The 27,766-nt window shown below is 47.2% G+C and overlaps 1 protein-coding gene across 2 annotated transcripts in view; it reads left to right on the top strand.

Moving 5' to 3' along the window:
* LOC119450408 (double-strand-break repair protein rad21 homolog) overlaps positions 1-26,309 on the top strand; it is a 35,288-nt gene extending 8,979 nt beyond the window's left edge. For both annotated transcript variants that reach the window (XM_037713847.2, XM_037713846.2), the window contains exons 5-12: positions 5,487-5,666; positions 6,899-7,228; positions 7,725-8,108; positions 9,542-10,023; positions 13,358-13,516; positions 18,221-18,553; positions 19,593-19,748; positions 20,366-26,309. In XM_037713847.2, coding sequence (XP_037569775.1) covers positions 5,487-5,666; positions 6,899-7,228; positions 7,725-8,108; positions 9,542-10,023; positions 13,358-13,516; positions 18,221-18,553; positions 19,593-19,748; positions 20,366-20,491 — 2,150 coding nt within the window. In that variant the 3' untranslated portion in view covers positions 20,492-26,309. The remainder of the gene's footprint in view (positions 1-5,486; positions 5,667-6,898; positions 7,229-7,724; positions 8,109-9,541; positions 10,024-13,357; positions 13,517-18,220; positions 18,554-19,592; positions 19,749-20,365) is intronic.
* Positions 26,310-27,766: the final 1,457 nt, after the last annotated feature.

Below are 27,766 nucleotides of genomic sequence, written 5' to 3'. Positions count from 1 at the left end.
TTTGGAGGGCCGCAAGCCATTTAGCGTATTCATTTTATTATAGTTATAATGCTCTCGCATTTTTTGTAATTGGGAAAAGAGAGTATAACTCCCTTAGAACTCCAGAATGTCCAAACGCTATTCCAAATGAATGAAAATTTAAATAACTTTGTGGTGATAGAGTAAATTCATACTAAAAACAATAGAATGGTATTAGAGTTAAAAATGAATTAATATATAGTCCAGCCTGCTTGTAACGATCCCAGTTATCATGAATGTTCGGTTATTACAAACCAAAGATATCGCGACAGTCATAATATTCATGTTGTCCATGGCAGCATGTCCTAGATATAGAACAAATGTGTTGCTGCTGCATGTGGTGTTGCCAACTTTTTTCGAGCATGTTGCTAAACTGAGACAAAGAAGTTGCTAAATTTCTCCAAATTTTGCTCCAGTCTCACTAAAATTGTCGTTGTAACTCTCGACTGAATTTTATATAATGTAGGAATTCTTAAACAATATAATCTAGACTTGCATGTGTAACACATCTACCAAAATGTTTCAGGTTCGTATAGTGTCTGTGCAGGTGAGAAATAAACACCAAATTTACCAGCAGGGTATAGAGGACATTATGATGCATAATCACCACTAAAATCTTGCATTTACACTTAAATTTAAAGACCACAAATCCAGCACGGTTCGAAAGAACATTGTTCACTTTATTTCCCTAGGACAAAGACACATTTGGTCGACATTATGCATGCAAATTGACAAGTTTTTGGCACTCGGGAAAGCACTGAATAATTATGTGATACGATCTTGTTAATGTTAAGACGGCAGTGACAACTAACCGACCTTTATACAAGTCAACTGCTATGATGCCGCCCCTTGATCCACCTGAAAACTCAGTGCAGTATTGATTTGGCTGAAAGCCGTAAGAAATGTATGGGGTGCTTTCAAATTAGCAAAAACGAGCCCAGTCGCTTTGATATGTACGCTTTGCAGAAGTCGATCCTGCAGTGTTCGAAACCTCTCCATAAAATTTATTGCTATAAGTTTTGGTGATTTAACGTACTGCTACATTTGAGGATGTCGACAAATCGAACATACTTACTGAAATTGCAGCACCTGCACTGTTTTCACCCATTCTAATGGGTGTTATAAATAATAAAAAGGACGTACATTTTATGAGCACAATGTGCTGCCTGATTGTCTCGGCGTAATGAACCGCAGTGTATGGCCTGAGTGAGTGCAGACCACCATTGCTTCATCATGGCCACAAAGCCTACGCGCCGTACAGCCGGCAGCCTTTCTTGCAGCTTTTGAATAATAAAGTGCATTCTAGAATGTCATTTTCGAAGCAACTTCCTTAACTTCGAAGTCACTAAAAAAGGTCGCCGGTCACGTTTGTAGCCAAACAGATCAACGAGTCGCTATATGTAACGACAAAATAGCTGAAATGGCAACACTAGCTGCGAGCTCCGTCAGAGCGAACATGGAAGTACCAATCCTGAGAAGCCACCACCCTCCATGCATGCCCACTGTTTAGTGTACTCCTTGGATTGAGGTTGCTGCGCACTTCAAAAAACTTTTTGAAAGGCTGAATTTTTGTGTGGGGAGTTTGGAACTGTCGAGATCTGAATCAATGACAACTCGTCTGCTGATTTATGGTAGCACATTGTCGAAGTGCAGTCGAGTGCTGTAGACGTTGGTTGGGACGACTCGTTAATGCGGTCAATAAAGCTGATGTCACGGAGTCATACACGGTGGAGGACATCGTCCGTGACGTGAAAGGCTTTTTCAGCTGTCAATCAGGCAAAGAAAGGAAACTACAGAACCAATGCCACCAACCTGCAAGCGCATCAACTGTGCTCGAGTACATCACATCGCTGATACACCTATTCAGCAGAAAAGCTCTAGGTGATCAGTAGTCTGCTATGAAGATTTTGGAAACCATGATTATTGGGCCAGCATTGAAGATGCAAAGAAGGTGCACTGATTACTTTGGGGAACAATAATGTTTTTGCCATTTTATTGGCTTATTTTTGCATGCCTACTTAGTACGAACGATCAGCCATAGCGAATGCGTCCTACATGACTATGATTGTTCTCAGTGGGCTCGTTAGTAGCAATTGTTTTGCTGACTCATTCACAACTGAACTTCACTTAAGAATGCCAAAAGCAGTACTATGGCTTTTCTATTAAGTTCCTGATGCTTACCTTATTTACTTGTGTAAGGCCCACCCTCATGCGAGGCCTGTACGCCCACATTGGAGTGAGAAAATTTGGAAAAATAAGTTTCAGTAAGCGTCACGTGCCGGATAATTTTCGGAAGTCGCTACTAGTACATGGCACTAGTTGTCCTGCTGACGATGGCATTATTATAGCTATTATCACTATGTCCCACACTTGGCACCAAACCGCAACTATGGTCACCAACTCCGATAAGGTGGCCTTGGTTAAGCCTAGCCAAGAAGTGCTCCGAGTGGCAAGATGTTGCGGGAAGTTTGCCCTTAAAATGTTTGTACTATAGTATACCGCGTCGGCAACCAGCATGAGGTAATATGCACGGTCGGGACTGATGGCCACAAGGCTCGAAGCAGAGTTTGGATGTACAGGCGATAAGCCGACAACTACTGTGGATGCATACCAAGTTTATTTGTGCACTTACTGAACGAAATGGCATAAGCTCGTGTGTGGGAATAAAACCAATAAAACTTCAAAACAGTGTTGCAGAGTCACAGTTTGTGCGCACGCATTTGCGGCAATTGGTGACGCACGTCGGGCAGCACGATGGGTGAATGCGAAACGGCCTTGGCCATTACGAATGTTTAACTAAACTTTATTTTAATAGAGCACTACACTGAGCAAAGGTCTGTAAATTATTTTTTTTTTCCGTGCTGGCGCTCTAAAAAAACAGTGAAATCCATTTTATTGTCACAGTTATTTTTGTTTTCCTCGGAATGCCTGGTTGTTAGAAAATTTTTTCAACATTGCCCATGTCCGAAAAATTATTCTGCAATTGTAAATGTGTTGTTGATGGTGAACCACCAGTGGTTGCATTATTTTTCATCGCAGTTTGAGTGCACGTCGAGGCTTCAGTGAGTAGCAATACGGCAGCCTCGTGTAATGCCCGCACCCAGTAAAAAAAAATCTGGGGGGGCAAATCACCTTTGCCCCACTGCATGCGCTTCCTGACATCGGTCCAATGCGGGGATTGAACACGCAGTACCCAAACGGTGCAATCCACAGAATGGCGCCATATCGGCTGGGGCCGCCTCTTTCGGTACAAGGTTTGACCAAGGTGACAGGACCAATTGGAACGATAATAATAAATGCCGCTTCAGCAGCTGCCATTCTAACTCGTACACATGATTTCGGGACCATTCAGTGATGAGCCATCTGTGCGAACATATTAGCGGCAAGCATTCTGCAATGGCGTGTGGCTTGTTACCACATTGGCCAGTGGCAAATTTTGTCACAACGTATTGCTTAGGCTACCAGGCCTAATCGGTGCTGCTCTGTCGGGCGTTGGCAACTGAAGTTACGGTTTGGTGCCTAATTGACTCGGATCTATTCGCAGCAGCCGTGCGACAGTCGGGAAGCCGACAAACCACCATGCAAATGAAAGTGTTGAGCTTACGGAATGGCAACAAAGTTGTTCATGGATGGCGGCCGTATTTGCGGCACACCGTACAGTGGCCTTTTGTTCCTGGCGGAGTTGTATGCATACGTCGGTCTGTCTCTGTAGCTTCGAGCAGCATGTCACAAGACCAGTTTTGGATTTACATGGCAGGAGTGAAAGTGTCATGTGATTGTGTGCTGACCGTACAGCTGTGTACATTTGCATGAACTTAGAATGGACGACGAAGATGAGGGGGAAGCGGGTGTTGCGCGAACTTGCCCTGACCCTCCCGATTTAGGAACATTTGACAGGTGGCAAATCATGCCGAACCTGACAATGAAAAGGCACCTGCTCTCTGCCGTCAGAGCCAGCCATAGTCGACCCGCACAGCACCAATGATGGCTGCGCGCAGAGCGGTGATCGAGTGACGCTTTCGTCAGTCACGCAGATTGGCCTTGCGAAAACCCACCTGCTGTAAACATGGAAAAGCTGTTCTGTACCTGAGGAAATCTGGAAAGGAGAACTTTCTATGTAATGAAACATTGCTGTAAAACACAGGTCCACTATTAAACTGAGGGCCTCGTTGGTATTCAGTATAACATAGCATCACTAATTCTTTAGCTTCAGAGGAACAAAAAAAATAAGGCACTTGATTCTATTCAATAAACAATTTAGTGATGAAAAAATATTTTCCAGACCTTAGTTTGCTAGAACTGAGCTGTAGTTAGGGCTGGCGTACTAATTTAGAATTCCTTTTTGTAGGAGTACACTGTATTGTATATCTTTATTTCTGTGTACATGAGTTGCTCATAACTTGCTGCATTTTTTAAAATGCAATTCTAGGAAATTCCCAAGCATGTTCAGCACCGCGTTTTCTTGCCCCAAAATTGCAATAAATTTTCTTATATCCGATTAAATATTTGGCTTTCTTTTTCTTGTTTCGATTCGATATTCCATTTGAAATCTACTATTCGGTATTCGTACACCCTTATTAAATACGGTAAATCAGCATTTTCAGCTATCAAGCTCAGCGTATCAAATATCATACATTGGGTGTGGTGTTAGAACTGTGCCTTTGTTGGTAAATATAAAGTTAAACCTGGATGTAATGAATTTGACAAATTCCCGAAAAACTTCGTTATAAAGAGGATTTCCTTATATGCAGGTTCGGCGCGAAAATTCGAAAAAGAAACGCTTACCGTATTTACTCGATCGATTGTAACGCGCCCTCGATTGTAACGTGCACCCGTTTTCCGTGACCAAAAGAGAAGGAAAAAAGTCCTTTACAGTACCGCGCAGCTCATGCTTTCATGCAGAAATACAACTATCGCTCAAGATTTATTCCCAATATACTAAAGTTGCGATGAACAAAAAAGTCCCAGTTTTGCCCGATAGGAGAAGCATCGATTGCGACAGCAAATTAGCAGACAGTATATGAAGTGGGAAAGGTCACGCCCACGGCGGCAAGATAGCTGGGTCGAGGGATGCAGGCCCGGCTCTCACATGCACGCACACGTGCACTTGCTGTCGCCTCGCAGTCGCTGGGAATTCGAGCGCACCAAGCACGACACCGCTGCTTTGCATTCCGTCGCGGTGGAGAAGGTGCTTCCGGTTGCTGCTCGTGCAAAAATGACAATTTGGGGTGACATCTCTAGGTTGTCGGCGGGGAAAATTCGTTATTTCGACGGGGGTCTCTCGCTGCCACTTCCTTACGTAGAGGTCTCAAATACATGTGCTTCTATGGAGTCGCGGCGGGGAATGGAAAAACTTCGTTATATCCAGGAATTGGTTATATGGAGGTTCGTTATAAGCAGGTTTAACTGTACTAGTATTTAACAGTGTGTGTTAGCTTGTGTCGAATGTTGGTTGTGTGTGTGTGCAGAGGGTGAACCGAGTGGCTTGTTCGAGCCAGCGGGCCTCTTCGATGATGCGCCACTAGGACACGTGCCCTTAGACACGAGTGGGTCAGACCGGGATGGGCCCTTGGGTGCTCCGGGACCTGCACCAGCCGTTCCCGACGCCCGGCCCGTTGATGAGAGTGACGATGATGATGACATGTATGGTAAGTGCATTTGCTTTGTTAGGGCATCATGGCGACGTGGTGCTGCGGGTTACGAACTACCTCAGTCTTGGGCCTTGATAGACAGAGGAGCCTTGTCCCTTTTCCTTTTTTTTTGATGGCATGTGCGTCAGACGAGGTACTATCGCGGACGGTTGAAATACGAACAAGCTAGAGCGAACTAGAACACATTCTTTTGTTTTGGCTTTCACCATTACTATGTGTAATATTTGCATAATCTTGACTTATCTGCTTAGTGTGAGGCCTATAGCATCTCTGCCGAAGGAATAAAGCTGCGTGAGATTGTACTGTCAACTTATTACTTGCGAATTATACTCTACTTTGTAATTTCTCGTTCGAGTTTCACTTGTTCACGACTATACGACTCACTTGTTCACGACTGCAGGGTTAACAAGTTCGATTTGTTATTCTATTTCTAGACATTTGCTAGCATAAGGTGGCAACAGGTGGTGCGCTGTTTGGTGAAAGTTAGCATGTTTGTTTTGGGTTGCTTATTAGCCATAGTGACAGTGGCCCAAGATACCTGGAAGATGGCACAGGTGTCATTCACCATGTGAAAAATAAGCATAACAGATCGCCTGCAGAGGCAAAGACACACAATTTGCATCTAGCTCTCGCAAATACACAGTTCCTTTAGTTAGAACAACTAGTCAAAAGCAAAGCAGTGTCGCAAATGTACGTGTACATTTGCCTATGAGCCACACATGTCCAGGCCTTCTGAAGCCGTGATGAAAACCGATGAAACAGCTTCGTCAGCTTAGCCATGTTTGTGTAATTGGTCATGCACAGAGAAATGCAACATGATTGTCTGGATTTGGTTCCACGAGGTATAGCGGCAATGCAGAACAGAAGAAACGATGGAACACGATCAGTCAACGTAGCTGGCAGCTGTGCCTGCTCCGCCTTGTCCGGCAGTCGCATTCCATTACATTTTTGGCACCTCCGCTTGACGATGCCGCCAGTCCAAACTCATCCCAGGCCCGGTGCTTAGGGCATTGCGCTGCTGAGCTCGAGGTTGTAAGTTTGATCCTTGCCGTGGCAGCTGCATTCCGATGGGGGTGGAATCGCAAAAACGCTCTTGTACTTGATCTGGGTGCACAGTGAAAAACCCCAGGTGATCATAATTAATTCGGAGTCCCCTGCTACAGCGTGCCTCACAATCAGGTTGTTGTATTGGTGCAAAATTACACAGTTTGATTAACACTGTTCTGCAGATATGGGCCCTCCTTCAATGGGTGCTCCGTCAGGGCCGTCCAGTCCTGGGAGCTCTGTGGGAGATGCCAGGGACCTCGACGGGGGTGCGACGACATCGGCGGCCGCCGGAGTGGCTGGCCCGTCGTCCTCTTCGGCGATGCCCGGTGTGGACGAAGGCCTGCTCGATCAGCAACAGCAGGACGAGGCCGCAATGCCCCCACCTCCGCGGCCGCCCTCTGTGGACTCGGCTCAAATGGGTGGCGTGGACCCTGGGCCCGGAGAGCAGACAACGCTTCTCAACAACGAGGATGAGAGCTTTGCCCTGGCTCCATTAGACACTATTGTCCAAGGTAGGGAGAACTGTCGTGCATAGAAGTTTGTCTCTGGGAGAAAACTGAAAATAACTGAAAAAAAGAAATCGTAAGACAGACTAAGAAGATGCTGTTGAATAAATGTAAGGTTTTAATAGACCTAAGAAAATTTGTGGTGGTCAACGCATGTAATTCCCAAGCTGAAATGGTCTCTTTAATTCTCTGTGAAGCTCTGCAGGCAACATTCCATAATCTGTGCTCTAAAGCTGCTCTTGGTGATAATATTGCATAGTCTTGGAGAAGCACTCTATGCTGTAGAGTGGTGAACATTTCAGATACTGTATTCTGTCTACATTGTCAACTAATGGCTTTGTGTGCGGAACGTTTCATGTTGTTGGCGTTAACTTTTTATTCATGTATGCACGCACATTGTTCTTTCACTGTGCGTTGCTTTCAAATGTTAAACTCCCCAATTTGATTTGATTTCTTGAACCCCTGCCACCCTGTGAGCCCGAATGTGTTCATCCTGCTGCAGGCGTGGAGAAAGCCCGTGCCAAGCGGAAGCGCAAGCTGATCGTTGACGAGGTGAAAAACATCTCGGGGGAGGAGATGAAGTCCCAGCTGTCGGACACGAGTGACATTGTGACCACGCTGGACCTGGCGCCACCCACGAAGCGCCTTATGCACTGGAAGGAGACCGGAGGCGTCGAGAAGCTGTTCGCATTGCCTGGCCGGCCGATCCTGTCCAAGGCCCTATCCCGCCTCTACCAGCGGCACCTGACGACGCGATCCGTCGAAAATGAGCTGGCCGCTGGGGAGGAGCATTTGCTGCAGCAGCTCGAAGATGAGCAGGACGCCATCAGTGAGCAGCCGCAGCAGATGCCACAGCACGAGGAGCACATGCAGGAGAACAGCCTGGGTGAGGATGCTTGTTTCTTGCCACAGTCGAGCTCAATCATTTCTCAGGCTGTCTGCTGTCAGATAAAAGCTGGAGTTTTCAGAGTACAGTACAGGGAAACCTTGGTAATTCGACCCTAGTGGTTTAGGAAAATCGGATAACTCGGGATTCGTCATCTGGTCCCGGCAGTCGTATGCATTATTTAATGCAATTAAACTCTCGCTAATTCAGACGTATTTGGCCGCACATCTGTTAATTCGGACAACACTCGGAGTTTAGCGAGTGTGGAGCGCCGCAAAAGGGCGACACAAAAGAGCAAAAATGACGCTAGCGTCCAACCGAAACGTAGCGGCGGAGTTCGCATCGCCCTAATCATCAGCAGAAATTGTACGTGAATGACAGCAACGTCGGAACGCTTCGTCCCTATTTGCGCTTTTAGAGACTTCTTGCGTTTACTGCGTGTCTCGTTTTCTAGCGCTGCCGTGGCTACGCATGGCTGTCCGCGCAGCTAAGTGCACATGCAGCCTGCGCACCTTTTTTTTTTTTTTTAGAATCAGCCGCATGTGTCAAAAGTGGGCGTGCCGAGTTGTTGTGGCATTGTGTGCTGTTTTCCCGCGTGTTTAGTACTAGATGTTGCATAATCTCGAGTCTCCATGTTAAAGTGAGAGGCAGATGAAACATTAGCTTCCCGGTGCTGGCGCATTTCATGATAACAATTGAACTCGTTAATAACGAACTCTAGTTCTATGACAAGTGGTCATTATATATCAGTAGTTCATTTTACATGGACTCGCCCTTAAAAAAACCCCTAAAATTAACTGCACTGAAGCTGGCGTCAGCAGTTACAGTTCGGCAGCACTTTGGTTCATAAACTAGATTTTCAGTGTCATTTTTGTTCCCTGTGTGTTCTCGCACCTAGCAGCAAATTTTCGCTAGAGACGTCCATCTAAAGAACGAAATGGGGTGCCCGGTTCCGATCACCTGTCATTTCGAAACTGCAAGCGCAGCCACCATTTTTTATTCGAGAGCTTGTGATATAGTATTTTACTACCAGCTAGTCCTGATCAGTCAGTCAAGTCAGTCCTGATCACAATCGGGACTCGCAAACTAGGGAGACAGCTGAAGCTTTTTACATAAGAAAAAAAAAATATGACACTTGTGAGTTCACCTTCAATATCACTGTTAACATGTGAAATTTCATTTCTGGACGGCACGTGTTTTCAGTCTAATTTTTCCCTTCCCTTTTGTGTCCTCCTCCCTTTACGTTTTTCTCACATATTTATTGTGTGTCAATAAAATTTTGCTGCAGTCAGTGCTCGTCGTGCCTCGTTCCCTCTTTGTTGTGTGTGTTTGTGTTTCCAATCAACCATGAATCTACACCAACTGGCCCGGTTATCCACTTTCCTGTTCTACTGAATGGGCTTGTGACTCTGGTCTTTTCTTCCGGCATTCAGGGCACCATACTAAGCGGCGACGCTTGGAAGATGACCTCGTGGGTCCGCACAGTGTGGTCAACGAGCAGCCGGCCCACCACTACGATCTCGGCGCACCCGACTTTCCCCACGGTGGCCCTCCTAGCCACTTGGGCCCACCTTCCGTGGACCCCTATGCCTCGGTTGCTGCGGCAAGCATGGTCCCGCCGCACCAGGACTACCAGCAGCCGCAGCCGCAGACACCCCTGCAGGACGGCTGGCCCACACCCGCCGACTACACGTACGCCCAGCCGCCGCCTCCACCGCATACACCGGTGCCTGACTATGCAGCGGCATACCAGATGCAGCAGCAGCAGCAACAGCAGCAGGCGGCCATGATGGGTCACCATCCGATGACACCCCTGCACCACCCTCACCACCAGCAGCAGCTGACACCCGCCCCCCACCTGGAGGAAGAACACCACCAGCACCACCCGGGACACCACCAGGCAGCGGCGGCGCTCGTAAGTCAAGCTGTGCTAGTGTTTGTCTTGTGTGTTTTGTGTTGGGTTTTGAGTTGTGCATTTATAGTTCAGCAGCAATAAAGTGCTGCCAACTAGCCCAATCCAAATTGGTCCTTAGCAGCAGCTTGTGCTCTGGAATGCAAGCTTAAGTGGCTATGTACTGTAAAAGTTAGCCTATTTTGTCGCAGACAGCACAGAATGGATGGAATAAGAGCAAAGGTGCCACACAGGCACACCAGAACTTTCCGTTGGCAGAGTTTGTTTATTATACTGGTTGTGATAAAAGTCGGCACCTGTAGTGGGTCGAACGATGTGCTTGTGTTGGATTGCTCCTTCTAGTTGTTTGACCTGTTTGCCATGTGGCTTTTTCTTGCCCTAGTACAGTTGATGCTTGTTACAATGTACTGTAATAACCCAGTAAGAAGGGTCCGTTACATCTGAAGTTCGTTCTATCCAAAATTGGGGCTGGAGTATGTTGTGAAATGGCGCAACTTTGCCTATACTATAACGAAGTAACGGATGTAATGTAGTAATTTCAGTAACGAAGTGACTAACCCAACAACAGCCGGGCAGCCACGCGAAACCGAGGAAAGCAGGCGACGAAAGCTTTGCTTTAAAGGGATACGGACACAAAATCTGAAAATTTTTCGAAAATGGTGAAGATGAATCCTCAGTGTGTGATTGCATCGAAAAGAAAAAGTCACTTAGCTTATTTTTGAGCCGATGGCTTTCTTTTTGGCGTTTTTATGAGCGCGCGCCTCGCTGCCCGACCCGCGGGAGTTGAAAGGCGTGACGTCACGACATCCTCGTATGATAGCCAGCCGGCCGCGGTCATTCAAAGCGCGCCGACGCCGCCATCGCGAGCATGGATTCGAGTTCTGGTGCCTCTACCAGCGATGAGTACACGTCTGAAAGCGAGGACCATTCCAACTTGGCAAGAAATATCACCGCTTATGGTTACGAGCCTTCCGAGACGAAGAGCAGGCGGCCGTGGAAATGCCGGTCAGGTTTTCGTGAACCGTAGCGCGAAGATTTCGCTTTACGCCAGACACTTGTGCAAAAATTATTTGTCACTTCCTCTGTAAACTTGTTTCTACAAGAGCGCACGCAGGCGAGGCAGCTGCGGGGTACTTCAGCATTACGTGGATGACTGGATAGTAGTTTATGCCGTCGGTGTGAGCAACTGCTGTGAGGTATCAGTACCTCCGAGACTCTCACGTCCACTTCGCCAGCCGCCCGACAGATGGCAGCACCTGTCTGGCGTTCTCCCCAGTTTTTCCCGCATTTAGCCTGTGGAGAAGCAGAGCTGTGTGTGTGTCTGCCCCGCTGCCATGTAGGACTGATCTTGTGAGTCACGTTCGCGCGCGCTAGCCGTGTATTGTTTTACTATGCTCTGCCAACATTTTTAAAGACATTACTGCCTTCGTGCCGAGCCTCAGGCATCTCACCCCAGCCTCGCCCTCACACTGCTCAAGAAGGCTGCAAGTGAACGAAAACAGTACCAACATCTTTTCACCTCCTCTTTTCAAACGCGCTGCTGATCATTTCTGCCTTGCGTTTTCATGAAAAGACCGATGGCACAGCGTCGGGCTTTAGGCGTTGCCTTTTGAGCGGCATGCTGAAGCTTTTCAGCACAGCCGGGCTGGTCACATAATCATCGTCAACGAAGTGGTCACTGCAAATGAAGTCGTTCTTTAGAGGTATCCAGGCTGGGCGTGATAGCTGACAGGCAGGTATCCAAAGTTTACGCACCTTCTCATCTCTGGGAAACGTGTGCGACGGCGTGTCACGACCGACGATGCTGTTATAACAGCAATGTCTGGGCATTTCCTTCTGCCGCGTCGAACGCGTCAATACCAAGCGACGACCGCGGGAAGGCTCATGTAAGATCCACCACCTGCGTGGAGCGCCGATGGGGATAATGGTTCAGATGGACCACGTGCGAAGTTCGCCGAAAAGGGTTTTTAAACAAACCCTGCAAGGGACCGACATCCCCGGAAACACTGCGACGGCTGTGGCTGACCTTGGCCGCGCTTGCGAGGGTGGGTGTTACGACGTCAAATTTCAGCCTCTGCTGGAGGCCGCTTGGAGGCAAGGTGCAACAGAAAACCGCAAAAAAAAAGATGTTTCTCATCTTTTCTTCAAAGCAGCTTGTTGTATTCGTCATTTTCAACAATTAAACTTTTGTTCCGACGCAAAAAAACCACCCGCCAACTTTTGTGTCCGTATCCCATTAAAGGGCCCCTCACCAGGCCACATAGCAAATTTTGGTTATATGCTGGAAGTTGTTACGTGCCCTCTAGGGAGCGTTCTATGGCAAGAATTTTTCAAATTGGTTCATTGATAGCCGAGATAGCAATATTTCAGCGCTGCGAAAGCATGCTTTCAGGGGGCGAGTGCCGCGGCGGCCACTGCCCAGAGAGCCACTCTCTCCACTTGCTCCGTCTAGCCTCCGCAAGCAAAATTCCTTCCCTGTGTTCTCCCATGCCAGAGCCGGAGAATCGCATGACGCATATGTCACGGGCTCTGCCTTTTTCTCGCTTTCTTGCTGCGCGGCGCACCTCCGGTAACGGCCTCGAGCGCGAGCTGTTGAGTTTGTCTTGTTTCACGCAGTGCATGCTTTTGCGCGCTGTCTAACTGGCTAGCGGTATAAGTCAGTGCTGCGCAAACACTGCGACAGGCGCAAGCGGATCACAGAGCATGATCGTGGGCTGGAACACGGTGAAAAATGACACAGCGCGTGCGACTGCATGATGTGGCAATAAGCAGACGAAACGGAAGTATACATCTCTCTTGCTGCTGTGCGAAGTAAAACAAAAATACGCAGACATTCGGTTTGTGTGTTTGATTATTTCTCTAAAGGTTAATTCGTCTATTGAAGTAACATATTACAGAAATAACAGATGTTGCCTTGAATAATTCTCGAAGTGTCACTATGAGCGATGTCACTGCGTGCACATGTAGGTAGGCGCACTTGTGCGATATACGTCATTCCCACATCTTGGAGCGCAGCGCCCGCGAGGAAAAGGGCAAGCGGCGTTTAGTTTTAAACTTCAGCTCTCCGCAGCGCGTAGGGATGTGACACTTAGTAGACATGATCGTTAGCGTGCGTTGTACTATGCACTGCGCTTGTCAGCTAAATATGGGCAGACCTGGTGAGGGGCCCTTAAAACAGTATTGTAAAGCTACAGCAGAATTATGTGCACTCAAAAATAAACAGCTGAAAGTCTCTTCGTACATGAAAGGTTTTGGTTTTGTTATGTCTTGCTATTGCCCTGTTTGTTCATAGTCACTGGCACATTCAGTGAGGAACGGTTGGCGTTATTCTGTGCAGTTTCCTACGCTCCAGCCAGACCAGCTGCAGTCCGAATACCCAGTTCATCCAGCCACACCTGTGCCACCACCCCAGTCACCTCCGGCAGCCATGATGCCCCCCGCAGCCCAGATGGGACCACCTCCGACACCACAGATGATGCACCCACCCACGCCACAGGTATGTTGCATTAGTGTGTGTTGATTGCACTGAAATCGCTACTGTACGCGAATAATACCCCTTATGGTCACAGGTGGATGAAATAGGTTATACTACACTCAAACCTCGTTATAACGTAACGGCATATAACGAAATAATGGATATAACGAAGTAAATGAAATTCCCCTTGAAATCTCCATAGAGAACCATGCATTTGAAATCCTGTTGTAACGAAGTAAAATTGACCATGCTTTTGCTACTGGAAACCGAAAATACGTCATAGGTGTTGCCCCCGGCACTTTCGGCGGCCAATCCCATCGTCAAGCCACCAAGCCAAGCGACATGAAAAGTCAACATGGCCGCTCGGACCGGCACGGGGCGGCAGTTCACAATGCATGATGCGGGAACGGTCTCACAGTTGCGAAGCAACAGCGGGGTTCCCAATGCATTGGGTCCTGTGGGAGCTATGCCGGGCTGGCCGAAAATGACGCAACAGCCGGGAAAATGTAGCACCTGGGAACGTAACAACGGGGTTACCCGCTGCCCCGCTGATATGTTTTTCACGGGACCGTAAAAAAAAAAAAAAGTAAGAGCCGGGAAACGCAAGAGCCGAGAAATAGGAAAATTGAGAAATGAGAGTAGTGTTGAACTGCGCACAATATTATTTTAATTCTTACGTGTGAAAAAAAGTCGTAGTTTTGCCCGAAAGCCCAAACATCGATTGCGATAGCAAATTAGTTGACATCTATACAATGTAAGGATAGCAGTTTTATCGTCCGCATAAACTTGTAAACATTCGCATATTAACTATATTAAAGGGACACTAAAGAGAAACAGGAAGTTCAGCTGGAATAAAAGAGGGACCTTCAGGAATGCATGCAGTTTTTGTTGGGTGCAAAAATATGAGTTATTAGCGGAGAAATACGTAAACAAAGACCAAATATCTCTTCCTCAATTTCTCTCACCCCAGATTTGGTGCTGAAGCAGTGTCGTCACAGATTTCATTGCTCTCAGCGAATCAGAATGCGCCATGATACGTCACCGCTTGCGTAAACGGCCGAGGCGCTGGATGCATCATGGCTGCATGCATGGTCATGCTGCGTTTGCGTTCGCCGCGATGGATACCGTTGCTGCCGCTGAACCTTGCAACGAAGAGCTCGCCAGGGAAGCAGGACTGCATTTCAGCGATATTCAGTGAAACGGAGCACGAAATGATCCTCCGTGCTCAAGCGGTAGGTGTTTCCGCGTGCGATGGCGGTGAGCCGCCGGCGCGGCCGGCGGAAAGCAGAGCTTCGTTTTCGTCAACGGAGGCGAAGCGTCCGGTCCGCCAGGCGACGATGTTCCCGACAGAACAAGCGTAGAAAGTTGCGCACGTACTCGGTATGGTTATATCGTGGCTTTATTCAATGACATTCAGCACTCACCGACCCGCCAGTTTGCTGCTGCAGGGGCACCGGTAGGGGGTTTGATGAAGGCCGCATTGAGGGAACATCTGCTCGAGAAAGGACTGGCCTCTGGGGCACACCAAGATACTTTCCGAGGGCAAGATTATACACATAATCCGAAGGCGAGAAATGGAGAGAGCACACTATCGGTTTCTCTGGCTGTTTTGCCGTTTTATCGTCGGCAGAGCACTGAGCCATTGCGAACGCCGGGGAGCTGGGGCTCTCCGCGCGACACCACATGAAAGGACACAATCGAGTCAACACTGCCGCTGCCCCTGAGCAAGCGCCTTGGGCCATTTACACAGCCCTCAACACTGCACACACGAGGCATTTTCTGGCTGTTTCCCGCGAAGTCAACGTTTTTCGAGCCACGCATTACGCAACCAAACACCATAGAGCGGAACAGGCGCGCGCAAGGATGCATTGACAAAAAACGAAACTACGAAACTATCACGGCCGCATGTATCTCCATGCCATTTTTTCTTATTTATTTAATTTTGTGCTAAACTTGTACTTCCTCGCTTGAAATGGTTTAAAAAGTTGGCAAATGCTGTTTATGTATGTTCAAGGTGTATTTCATGTTGCGTTTTATTAACAGCGATAAATCGCTCTCGACCAATCGCGACCGGCCTGCATTTGTAATCTCCGACGTCACGAACATGTAGTGCGGAAATTTCGAAGGGCCGTCAGCACCTATCCTTCAGTTTTTCGCTATTTTCTCGCTTACTAAACATCTGTTTGCAGTAAGAATGGTATGGCTGTGATCGTGAAAGGATAATCTACCATTTAAGCTCCACTTCCGGTTTCTCTTTAGTGTCCCTTTAACAAACATGGTGTCAACGTCCACAGGCAAACATGAACACATCACACTCGATGAGCGCAGGCACGCGCTGTCACACGCTGCCGTGACGAAGCGCCGCTGCAACAGCGAGCAAAGTGACCTTTGCGCTGTTGTCTATCGCTTCAACACAAACTGAGCGCTGAGAACACACAGCACGCACGAAGCTATGAGTCGCCGACGCACCTACATTTCCTAGACTCTGTCTCCAACACAGATCGCTTTCAAGATGCGGCCTGCGCGCCGCCATGCAGTACGCAATTGATGCTAGAGTACAACGCTGCTCGCTATCCATCCCCCCTCACTCCCTTGCCGGTGCCTTGAGCGCAACGGAAGGCGTGCTCCCTCCCTGCTTTTCTTTCTAGCGCACGCGAGATTTAGATGCGGTCGTCGGCTCCCCTCGCACGCCTTCACTCGCACATACAGCATACGGCGCGCGGCGACGGCTTTATCGCCTTTGGACTTTATATGGAACATCTATGAGCCAAAACCAATTTTAGGGCCACAATGCGTCATAGACGTAATCTTTAGATAGCGAATACTGATCTCAAGGGCCATACCTTTTCTTGCGGAAACCTAAAATACGTTGTGGGTGTCGCTCCCGGCACTTTGGGCGGCCAATGCCACCAAGCCAAGCGACATGAAAAGTCAAAATGGCCGCTCGGGCCGGGGCAGGGTGGCAGTTCGCAACGTATGATGCGGGAATGGTCCCACAGTTGCGACGCAACAGCGGGGTTACCAATGCATTGGGTTCTATAGGAGCTGTGGCGGGACCGGCCGAAAACAACGTAACAGCCGATAAAACGCAGCACCCGGGAACGAAACAGTGGGGTTCTACTGTACTTTGCAACTATTGGGCATGTCACTTTTATGCTTTCACCTTGGCACAGCATTCTTTGCTGTAGATCTGGCAGCCGGGCAAGTTGCTGTCAGGGTAGTGTTTTGCAAACAGCTGCTGTCTGCCAGTCACCACTCCAACACCACCTAGCCACTCTGTTGCTAGAGTAGTCTGAAAATAGGCGTCTTCAATGGGGGGCGATTTTTTTTTTTTTTTTTTTTTAATGTGTGCTCAGTGCATTCACTGTCGCCTATTCTCTGCTGAGACAACCGCTATTGGGATCACCATAGGAATCTGGCGCATGCATGCTGACTGGTGAAACTGACTGGCAAATGCCAATTTTAGGATCGAAATAATGAAAGTTTGGGTCTATAGAAATACTACATCAGTGCTCGCAAGGACCTTCAGTCGAGATAAAATTAACTGAGAAATCTAATAAACCAGAATTGAAATAACAGAAGTCTGCCTATTAGTGTTTTAGCACAGAATCTACAAAGAAGCACACAGAGACACGAATGGAACAGTCTACTGTAATAAAAAGGCGCATTGCATTCTCGTGTTGTTCCACTACAGTTCCTAGTAATGACTATTTTAGTGCGGACTCTGCTACCTTGTTTCATTTGGACACTAGTGCTGTTTTTGCTCATTTGCTTTGCGTAATTATAGTGCTTCACGGACTTTGAGGGTTGTTTAAATGAAAGGTCAACTAGAAGGAAATTCCACTTTGGCTAAGTTGGTTATAGCATATTCTACTGAAGAAATCATAGCAGCCGTTAAGCAGGAAGACGAACCAAAGCTCCACCTCACCCCAAGCTAAACAGGCGACAGGTGAGGGACTGGGGCCGAATACAGACAAACACCTACCCACATTTACATAGACTGCACAAAATATTTCCTAACAAACACAGCGACAGATGTCCATGGTGCGACTCCACCCCGACACTAGAACACATCACTTACCAATGCACGCAGCGTCCGGCAGACGCCGTCTCGCCGCTACTTGACGGTACACTTAGCAATTGGTCGTGGGAGGCGCGACTCTCCGAACTGGACTTGGGAAGCCAATTGGCGACCCTCGACCAGGCCCGGCGCGCCGCAATAGCCAGTGGGGGGCTCCACCCACAGTGACCAAGCACGGTCTTAATTTAAATAAAGTTGTTTTTCTCTCTCTCAGGCGATGCACACATCGTCTGCTTAGCGGCTATGATGCAAGTCTTGTCATGTAGCCTCCGAGATATATTGGCCTGCTGCAGGCAGCCGTGGGCGCCACACGTAATCTCGAGATATTCTAGGTCATGCATCACTTCCGGTGAGCGGTAATGTAGGCATTTATAGACGGCTTTCTTTGCAAGCTTTTCGTGATACTTCCACTCCTATTTCAAAAGCGAAATTTTTCATGGAGACTCCTTTATGTCTACACTGTCCTAAACTAGGCTTCCTACGTGGTCCCAAATTTTGTTGCAGTTCACCTTTGTGTAGCCATATATGACAGAAATGACGAGACTTTGATGCCAGTAAATGATTAAATAATGCATATGGCTTGTCAGAACCAAACCACAATTACGAATGAACAAGTTCTTACTGTATTTTTTCCGCTATTCCAGATGCAGCATCAGCAGGAGGAGACTCCGAGCATGGAACCCTTGGCGCCACCATCCGAGTTTGACGCCCTGGTGGCCTCGGGTCCAGCGCTGCATGGCTATGGGGAACCCATGGAGTCGACATCAGCCGAGCAGCATCGCTTAGAGGAGCCTGAGCCCCAGTCAGAGCCACAGATGGAGCCACATGCGTCGACGGAAGACCAGCAGCAGCACCAGCAGCAGCAGCAGCAGCAGCAGCAGGACCAGGACCGGTTGACAGAGCAGCAGCAGCAGGACCAGTTGGCCCAGCTGGACGACGACGATGAGGACTATGGGCCTCCCGCGTCTGTCGGACCAGTGAGTACAGTGCTGCGGCACGATTAGTGATAAATCACTTTTGCGTGCAGTCACTTTTTGTGTGACTTTCAGTGTGCATTGATTGGTTAAGTCGGTGGAAGCTGATACGATGAAACTGATGGCACACGGTCCGTCAGCATAGCCCGGAACGCTTCAGTATGCAGAAATCAAAGTAATCCTCAAGAGCTATCAATCCGGAATATGGCCACTGTCTGGTTTCTGGGCGAGCACCTTGTTGCAATGGTATTGTTGCAACGGTAGGCTTTGGCATTAGTCAGTCAGCCTGGACAACCTTGTGCGGCTTTGTTTCTACTGTACTGGTGAGGACACTTCTTCCTTCTGCCAATTCATTGCAATTGTGGCAAAATGTGCCGCATTTGCAACGCGTGTATTTGAGTCTTGTTGCTTTTGTTTCACCAGCTAGGCATCTGGTCCTGCAATCCATAGACAGAACGGAAAAATACAGTAAAACCTTATAATTCGATCTAGGTGTGCTCTAAAATTTGATCAATTCATAAAATTTGCAGTCCGTCATTTTCAATGTAAATTACACCGGATAACTTGTAATTTCCGGTTGTGGCATCCGAGACGTGCATGCTCCGACACACTTCTGGCTTCGCATATCTCGAAGGCTGTGTTAAAAATATGCCGTTGATGACGTGTTTCCGGCTCTTGTAATTGCTTCTATCTAGTAACATTCATTGATTCTGGCGTTTGCTGTAGCAGTGTCTAGTGTTGCAAGTTGAACACTAGACACTGCTGTAATGCACTGTTGTAATGTTGCACTTATTTTGGAGATTGGCAATTCTGCCTGATTGATAAAAAATGCAGAATTGGAGGAAAATAATTGTTGCTATACAGTCCCACTACCATGTTGAGTAACAGCATCAACACATTCTACGCATTAAGCAATCTGATTAATTTCCACTAAGAAACACAGTGTTAAATTACGGGGCTGTTGGCATCTTGCTGGCATCAAGCACTTGTTGTGCTTGTCAAGATATTCCGAGGCTGACATGTCTAGCCCCTTTTTTTGCAGGCCGAGGAACAGCTGGCTGACGAGACGTATGAACAGTTTGAAGAGCGGATACTGAACAAGCGCACAGTGCACATGCTGCACATGATCCGGACGCCCCTAGAATCGGGCCGTCAGGTGCGCTTCAGCGACGTCGCACGAGGAAGCAATCGCAAACAGGTATGTGCAGGCCGCCACCTTAAGCATTGCCATCCCATGGGCCGTACCTGGGACATTGCTTTCAGCATGCACACATTGGCCAGATGTGTACAACAAAGCAGGCGCATTGAAAGCATGGCCTTACCCTGCTAACCTCAAATCGCCTTATTCAGACCAATTTGTATGTCAGTGGGAAAAAACTGCAACTCAGATACACGGAGATTTGTGATTATTAATTTTGTTGCTTTGCCAATTGTTGATCTTCTGTTCACTTAAAAATGCATATTTTATGCTTGCCTTGTAATGAAATGTACTCCTGACCATGTGTGAGCTATATGCAAGTTGTGTCCATGAGTGCAACTGATGAAACGACTGTCATCCACAGTACAACTATTGACACTGTAAGACTGGGTAATGGCACAAGCTGTTTGCTGTCTTGGTACTTGCGCACTGAATGATTTGTCTCTTTTTCTTTATGGTGAATTGAGAGTTCCTCTTGTGGAAAAAGAACTGCTTGGTTTGAGCTCGCTTGAAGCCTGTAATGGGATTGTAGATTGTGAGGCTGTCGGATGCTTTTGCACATTCCTGTTGTTTTCGCATGTTCAGGACGCTGAATTGGAGCTGCATTATTGTTGCAGGTTGCGCAGAAGTTCTATACCTTCCTTGTGCTGAAGAAGCAGCAGGCTGTCGAGCTTCGGCAAGAGAGCGCCTTTGCCGAGCTCTACATCGAGAAAGGACCCAAGTTCGAGCAATCGTTGCTCTAGCCCACCACGACGACCATCTCTTCTCACTCCCTTCCCCTCAGCCACTGAGGCAGCACCACCTCCCCCTCTCCCATGAACACCACTGTTATCACCGTTGCACCCTGTTTGTAAACGAGCACGCACGGACACACTGACGCTGCCTTGTGCAAAACGCCCTCCTTCGCCTCGTTCGCGGTTCTCAAGTATTCGCCGTCATTCACGACTCACAACAAGTCACCACCGTCATGTGCGCGAAACGACGCAAGTGCAACCCCCGATGTGGACTCCTCCTCCCGCCGTCTCCAGCCCCCTCGGGGAGGAAAAACGCACCGAGAATTCGCGCACGGTCTGCTGCAGTGTCCCGGAGCGCGCGTGTAAGCTTTGGTTTGGACCAAGAGCTCTCGACTCGGCCCTCCTTCGCGGTCGACAATGGCCGTCGGCACTGTGAGAGCACGCGCGACATGCAACCCGGCAGAAAGAAACAAACACCCAGGCGGGAAATTTTTGGTTGGTGCACATGTCTTTTTCTTCCTTCTTTTCATCTCGTCGCTGTGTTTGCCACCGGTAAAATTTCTTATCTCTTGCGCAACTTTCGCACTCGTTTTGCTAAATGGTGCGAGTGGGGATAAAAAAAAGAGAGAGAGGATCTGTAACCTGTAAAACCTGTGGTTTGCGTAAAAAAATGCCTGCCACCTGTTTTCTCCTGTGAGGGAGATGTTGGAGTCCAGTTTTTTCTGAGAGATGCTATGCTGGTTCTTGGGCTCTCTACAGTGGCGTTACTTAATTGTGTGAGAAGTGAGATTGGGTTTGCCCTTTCCATCTTCCTTCACCTCACAACAATGCAAGTGTGCCATTGTCTGACAAATGCAACTGTTTGTTTTGCAGTGCTCATATCTGGCAATTGGCGTTCCCCGCAACCTCTCTTGCTGACGTTTAAAAATGCAGCCTTTACTGGTGGACACCGGTGTGCATTTGGAAAATCTTTAGACAGACGAGTTGTTGAAGAAAAAAAAATTAAAGCGAAATTTTCTGCGATTGCATGCCGCACGGCTTTTGCTTGCCCGAGGCTTTGAGAAATAATGTCAGACTTATGCGGTGTTCTGGCACACATAGCAGGCTTCAAGGGAAAAAATAAAAGAAACGAAAATGAATGTGGGGCCACTTATCGTTCAAAGCGTTTCCTCTTCCACGTCTCTCTGCACCAGGCCTATCCACCAGATCATTGCTTGACTATACCCTCACTTTTTGCTGTACATGACTCGCAAATTCTTAGTTGGGGAGGGTGGGGTCTTCCTACGGAAGGTCGGACATTTGCATCAACCTTTTTGTTTGTTTCGTTGTGCTTGGTTCTTGCTGTCGCACACTTCTGTGTCGTTTTTTTTTGCACGTCGTTGCTGCTTCATGTTCCCGAAATTTGTATACTGTGCTCCCCTGGCTTTGACCTGCCGCTAGGCTCATGGCTGGATTTTCAAACCTCCTCACGTGGCCAGTGTGCGCGCTCCTCTGTTGTCCTGTGCCTATTTTATACGGTCTGCATTTGGGGTTTTATAAGCCACTTTCAGTGATCGGGCAGTACAGACTGCGCTGTGCATCTCAGCTTGACAGTTTATCACTAATATGCCACGCCCGCTGACAGTTACCATAGCTACCACGCCGCAGATGTCTGCCAGCCCAGCCGCTTGCAATGTAGGTTTCAATATGCTACACTGGGGGAAAGAAAAAAAAAAATAAGGTACAAAGAAAGGGTCAAGAAAAAAAGAAAGCTTGTGTAGCGCAACCTTAACTTTGACATGGAAAACCGAGCAATACAATCCTCATTAAAGTGTGCTGGTTAATTATCACCGTGGTTGAACCTGGCATCAGCAGTACTGATTAGCTTGAGCACCTATACAGGCTGGCTGATGACTGGGATGGCAGACGTAACAGTAAGCGGTAGTGCTGTGTTAAAGCAGTTCACACTCAGTGGTGGTCCAAATGTGCCAGGGCAATGGATTCCCATCTGCCTATGCCGAACAACTATGGCTTGTGCCTGGGCCCTTTTTTTGAGCACTACGAAAGTGCTCATAAGTTGTCAGATTATAATCTTTGCTTTCTTTCGAGTTCATAATTTTGGGAGTTTTATCTAGCATTCTAGGTTCACTTAATGTTTTATCTTTAGTGAACATCTATTGTATGTGAACTGGGCCCAATGGGCGAGCTCTGCATTGCTGTCCGAGAACGCTGGCAGCCTGTTAAAGCACAACTTCAAATAACTTTTGTGGCTGCAAGTTCTGTTTTTGGACATTAGTTTCATTTTTTTATTATCCTGTGTTCACGTTTTGCTGCCTGAAAGCAGTGTCAAATCCTTCCGTGGCATCTCCGCAAAAGCTGATAGATGTGGAACTGTTGTGTTCAAGGTGCATAGTTTTCTTTGTGAGGAATTATACCTCAAAGCGCATTAGAGTCTTTGGACCATCACTGATGTGCAACTAATCTGTCATCAGCTACAACTTGTCTGCTGTCAGTATTCTCTTTTGTGTGTCCACTGTCAACATTTTACTTGTGCACGTTTGCAGAGCGTATAATTTTTACCATCCTTTTCGTTCGAATTTTTCTAAGGCACTTTGTCCTCAGAGAAGTAGGTCATAATATTTGACCTTGAAATCATGAAAAGTTCTCGTTGTTTAGGCCAACTTTGGTTTTTGTGAAGAGTTTTGCAACTAACAGCTGTTTTAAATCAAAATGAAAATGCTTTTGCACCAGCAATGAAAGTGCTTCGCTATGGCATCCCCGTTAACAAAGCAACTATATTTGGTCTAGTCGCACACATGCCTTGTTTATCTCTTTATATGCATACATATTTTTGTTCCATGTTTTGGTGTAAGAAGTCAGCATGAATGGTGGACCGTGTCGAGTGTGCCGAGTTGTGTCCTGCGTTTGGTTTTTTGAGAATTCTTTTGCGCGAGACTATGCAAGCCGAGTGTAAATCGTATCTTTTCCATCGAAACTTTAGCACCGCTAGAGTGAGCTCCCCCATCATTTCACGACTCGCCCGAGCTTGCAAATGTGCAACGATTCTCATAATCGTGCGGCAGACGGAAATTGGGAGAAGTCACGAAGGGCTGTTCGTTGTGCTTTGCACAGGTCTGCATCGTCTTTAAATCTTGCGTCGGGGTACTTTCTACGGCCATGCTTTTTCACCCCTGCCTTTTGTACATTGCAAACATCTACTACGCATGTATATTTGCTGGTTGATAATGCAAGGATGTTATTGTCTTAACTCGCGTGACACCTCATGTGCAGAGCTTGCCAGGATAAAATGTTTAGGCATGAATGCAGTGAGTGAGGCTGGTACATTCTCGAAAGCATTTGAGAGGGCATGTCTTTGTGCGATGGCACTGTTGACCGTGTAGTGCGTGATGATTGAGGGTTGGCTGCCCTTGTTTTACGAATCATTCTCTTGAAGAGATACAGGACCTTCAGTTGTGTTGGAGATGCTTGCAACAACTTCTGTTGGTGAAAGAAATGGTATGAGACATCAGAATCTCTTCTTAAATGAGAGATGAATGAGGGCAATTGCGCAGGCATCTCCAGCAGCACCTAGTAACCATACTGAGTATCCAAAATGTCATCTTGTCCATTAAGAGCTTAGCACTAGTGCACGCTACATTGAACCATTGGCTCAGTGTACCTATGGTTTTGATTGAATAGAATGCTGCTGACTGAAATGATGTCATCACCAAGATGCTACTATTACAGCTGAAATGGGAAGCACCACCATTGTAATTGTTCGCAGTGGACAGATTGGTTTGTGGCTGTTGATTTTTGTTTCTTGCGCGCTTTGTAATCATGTGCATCTTGCCACTGTAGCACCGTCACTTGTCCTGGTGGGGGCATTACGGTAACTCTGGTTTTATTGTAGCCTTCTCTCGTGTTGTTTACGGTTGCTGGCACGATTTACTTTCGGGTGTGTGTCTTTCGAACGAGCGCCATTGTGTGGTCGACCTGTGCTGATCAGATCTGACGGGTTACACTTGTGATGTACAATATTGAGATGCTAGTTGTAAGAAGGTTGTATGTGTGTGTGTGTCTGGATTTTCATTGAGCGTTGTACCTCAATTTGGTGGAATCCTTTCAAGTTGGTCACTGTTCCAACCTCTATTCTGAAGTAATTGTGCTCTTTTTGTAATTGCATGGTCAATTCAGCATCAGGTTTAGGATTTGCTGATAGATGTTTTTTTTTAAGAAACTGTTGAAACCATTTCTCTTGTAGTGCTGATGTGCACTGAGATTGAACACTGGATCGATTGCCCCTGTTTTCAAACGACAGCATGTTGAGTGTGAACATTCTACAGGAAGCAGGGGAGATCATTGCAGTGGGGTTGATGCACTTGTAGACTGACGCAAGTTGCCAGTGCAATGTCTACAATTTCCATCCCTAAGCGTACAAAAATTTCCTGTTGCTATATGTGTTGCAAACAATGCTTGATGTCAGGCTCTTCCACATGCATTGGAACATGTAAGCTAGGGTGCCTAGATGCAAATATTTACCCCACTTTATATTGGAGGATGCAACAATGATAAGTTGCATGCTGCAGACAATGGAACTTTCGCGTGTGACGTTAATGCAGCCAAAATTTGCAAAGGAAAAAAGCTAACGGCAAAGGGATTACAGGTATAAAATATTAGGGATGGCTACCAAGATGGCTTTGTGGTAGCAGCAAACTGTTTTTCACTGGATATGTGTGTTTGTTGGTTGGCGGATTATTTCAGTCAAGAGCGGATTGAAAATGGGTGCAAGTGCGGGGATGTGGTTGGACAAACCTGCAACCCATTCAGGAAGAGAAGATGCAAAATTGTTCCCTCATGAGCAACTGTTTCTAGTTGGAAAACATCTGTTCTTAGTTTTTTATAACATTGTTTTAAGCTGTAGCCCAAGATGTGCATGGTGCTTTGTTCTTCAGCTCAGTTGTGTGCCACTGCGAGTGTATTGTAGTGCCTGCTCCCCAAGAAGGGTTTCTCTCTTAAGTTCATTTCATTGTACGATGCTGTGAAGGTATGGTCACGCCTGCGGCCTAAGAAGGAGGGTGTTTTTGTCGCTCCGCAGAGCACTTGGCTCGTAGTGAAACATTTTCAGTACTCTGGAGAGGTGTGCTTGCTTTTCTTTTTTTTTTTTAAAATCAAAATGACATTATGCTCCTGTGTTAACGTGTCGCCAAAACTTTCGAGAGCAGGCAGACCTTGATGTGTTGAGGCTCGAAGCAGCGAGAAGGGAAGTCTCATCGTCGTGGCATACATGTGAGAGGGTCATTTCCAAACAGACGAGGCACTCTTCGTTACTCATCGCGGCAGCGTTCATTGGCTGTCAGTTGTACATTTCAGAAAGTGGCGGTGCGGTATATGTGTGCTCGTCACCTCCGTTGCGATTGAACGCAGGATCAGTCCAGTGTAAATAATTCATAAAAAGCACACACACACTCACCAGATATCAAGAAGGGTTTGGTCACGGCAACGTGCGACTCTCAGCCGCCAACTCCGATTGTGACGAGTTTGATTGTTGGGACGAGCTTATTCCCGAGAGGTGGGTTGAAGAAAAAAAAAATTAGTACAGAGGCAACAGTGCTTGTACTGTTACTTTACGATACCCACGCTCTTCCCGCAGCCGAGACTCGCACGTTGCCTCCCAAATGTACATGCGCCTTTCTTTTTGTTGTTGAAAAGCATAGTTGTGTTGCCAATTTCAGCAAAAAAAAGTCCTTGCATTCATTGTCTAAAAGAAAACAAAGCAGATTAGTGTAATCATATTGTTTTCTTCTTTTTATATGAAATAAAGAAATATATTGTGAATATGCCATCCACACTTTTTGTACCGGTTGTGCTTTATTTGTGTGGTCTGTTGTCAAAGTGCAACATCGATCACATTTTTCGCGCTAGAGTAAATGTTTGCTTTCACGGGGAAGAGGCTCATATTGTTAGTGTGACATAAAGGGAACGTGCAGAAAATAATGGAGCGACAGGTTATTGTAAGATGAAAAAGTTTCAACCAAAGCAAATGTTTAGTGCACTTTGAAATCTAATCCTGTCAGTGGTGGTTACAAAATGGTGCCACCGTTGGCCATGTGGTCGCGCATTTCTCAACCTATTGGAACTTTGTACAGCTTGCTTCTCCGCTGCAGAATGACAGGGTAAGAAAATCGGGAGAGTGGCACCTGTGCCTACTTCTGTGAAAAAACACATTGTTAAGAGGAACCTTTATGTCGGGACCTCCTATCTAAATACATGGGACGGAGAAATTGTTTTTCTCAGCAACCACTGCACTGAATTTGATGTTTGTTGCATTTAAAAGAAAATGTTCAGATCTAGTGACTGGCAAGCAGACCCTCCTCGGCTTTCCACCGCATGATTCTGCTGCACCCTCCTCCTCGCCCTCTCTTCGCTTTTAAGGAGAAAGCTCATACTCGCGGCGTCCGACTGTCTGCCCTGAAACGGTGCCAGCCAGTGGCCTCTCCCCCTCACTTTCTCTCAGCAATCACGTGATGGCACAGTGGCACATAGCGACAGTTGCGCTGCCACAGCTGTGGCCTCTCCCCCTTACACTCTCTCGGCAGTCACGTGATGGCACAGCGGCAGCGTCCGACCGTCCGTCCGTGCCTAGCTGTGGCCTGGAGAAGCGTGTGCAGTCAGGTTGTCGACTGGGCTCTTTGTAGTCTGTGTGTACTTGGCCCCAAACCTTGGACAAGCAGCAGCCATTGCCTTTGTGAATCGCATCCTACCAACAAGCGTCAGGCATTGGCCGATGGTTGTTGTCGGGGATTTCAACCAAGATGCTACGAACAGACATGCATTTGTCAGTGGTCTACAAAGTTCACTAGCGTTACAGTTGGTCACACCGACGACAGAAAGAAATGACATGGCATAGTCAGTCGAATGGCCACAGGCTTTCGCCGAACACACTTTGGAATTTACAAAGTGTCCATTTTTTTTTTTCATCCCCCGCTGCGCTCCACATTTGCTGTCATCTTTCGCTGTGCTCGTTTGCTCGGTTACGCCGACGCTTGCTGCAGGAACGGGCGCCTGAGAGCTGCACTCTAAAGCTTTATCGCAATTCTGTTAACTACATCTAAAGTGAACAAAATTGATTTACACCACACAGAAGTAGTATACCACTAATGTGAGAGGACTTTTGCAAGTGCCCCGGGGGTTAACACTGTAAACATCTCACAAAGCTGTAAATTCACATATCAATCCGCTTCAAATGTCCATTTTAAATGCTCTAAAAGATGCAACTTGCAGAACTGCAATATCTGTTTATGATGC

Source organism: Dermacentor silvarum, chromosome 4 (genome assembly GCF_013339745.2).
Source record: "Dermacentor silvarum isolate Dsil-2018 chromosome 4, BIME_Dsil_1.4, whole genome shotgun sequence".
NCBI classification, from domain to species: domain Eukaryota; kingdom Metazoa; phylum Arthropoda; class Arachnida; order Ixodida; family Ixodidae; genus Dermacentor; species Dermacentor silvarum.
The sequence above is the reverse complement of the archived record's forward strand: the minus strand, read 5'-3'. Positions and strand labels throughout refer to the sequence as shown.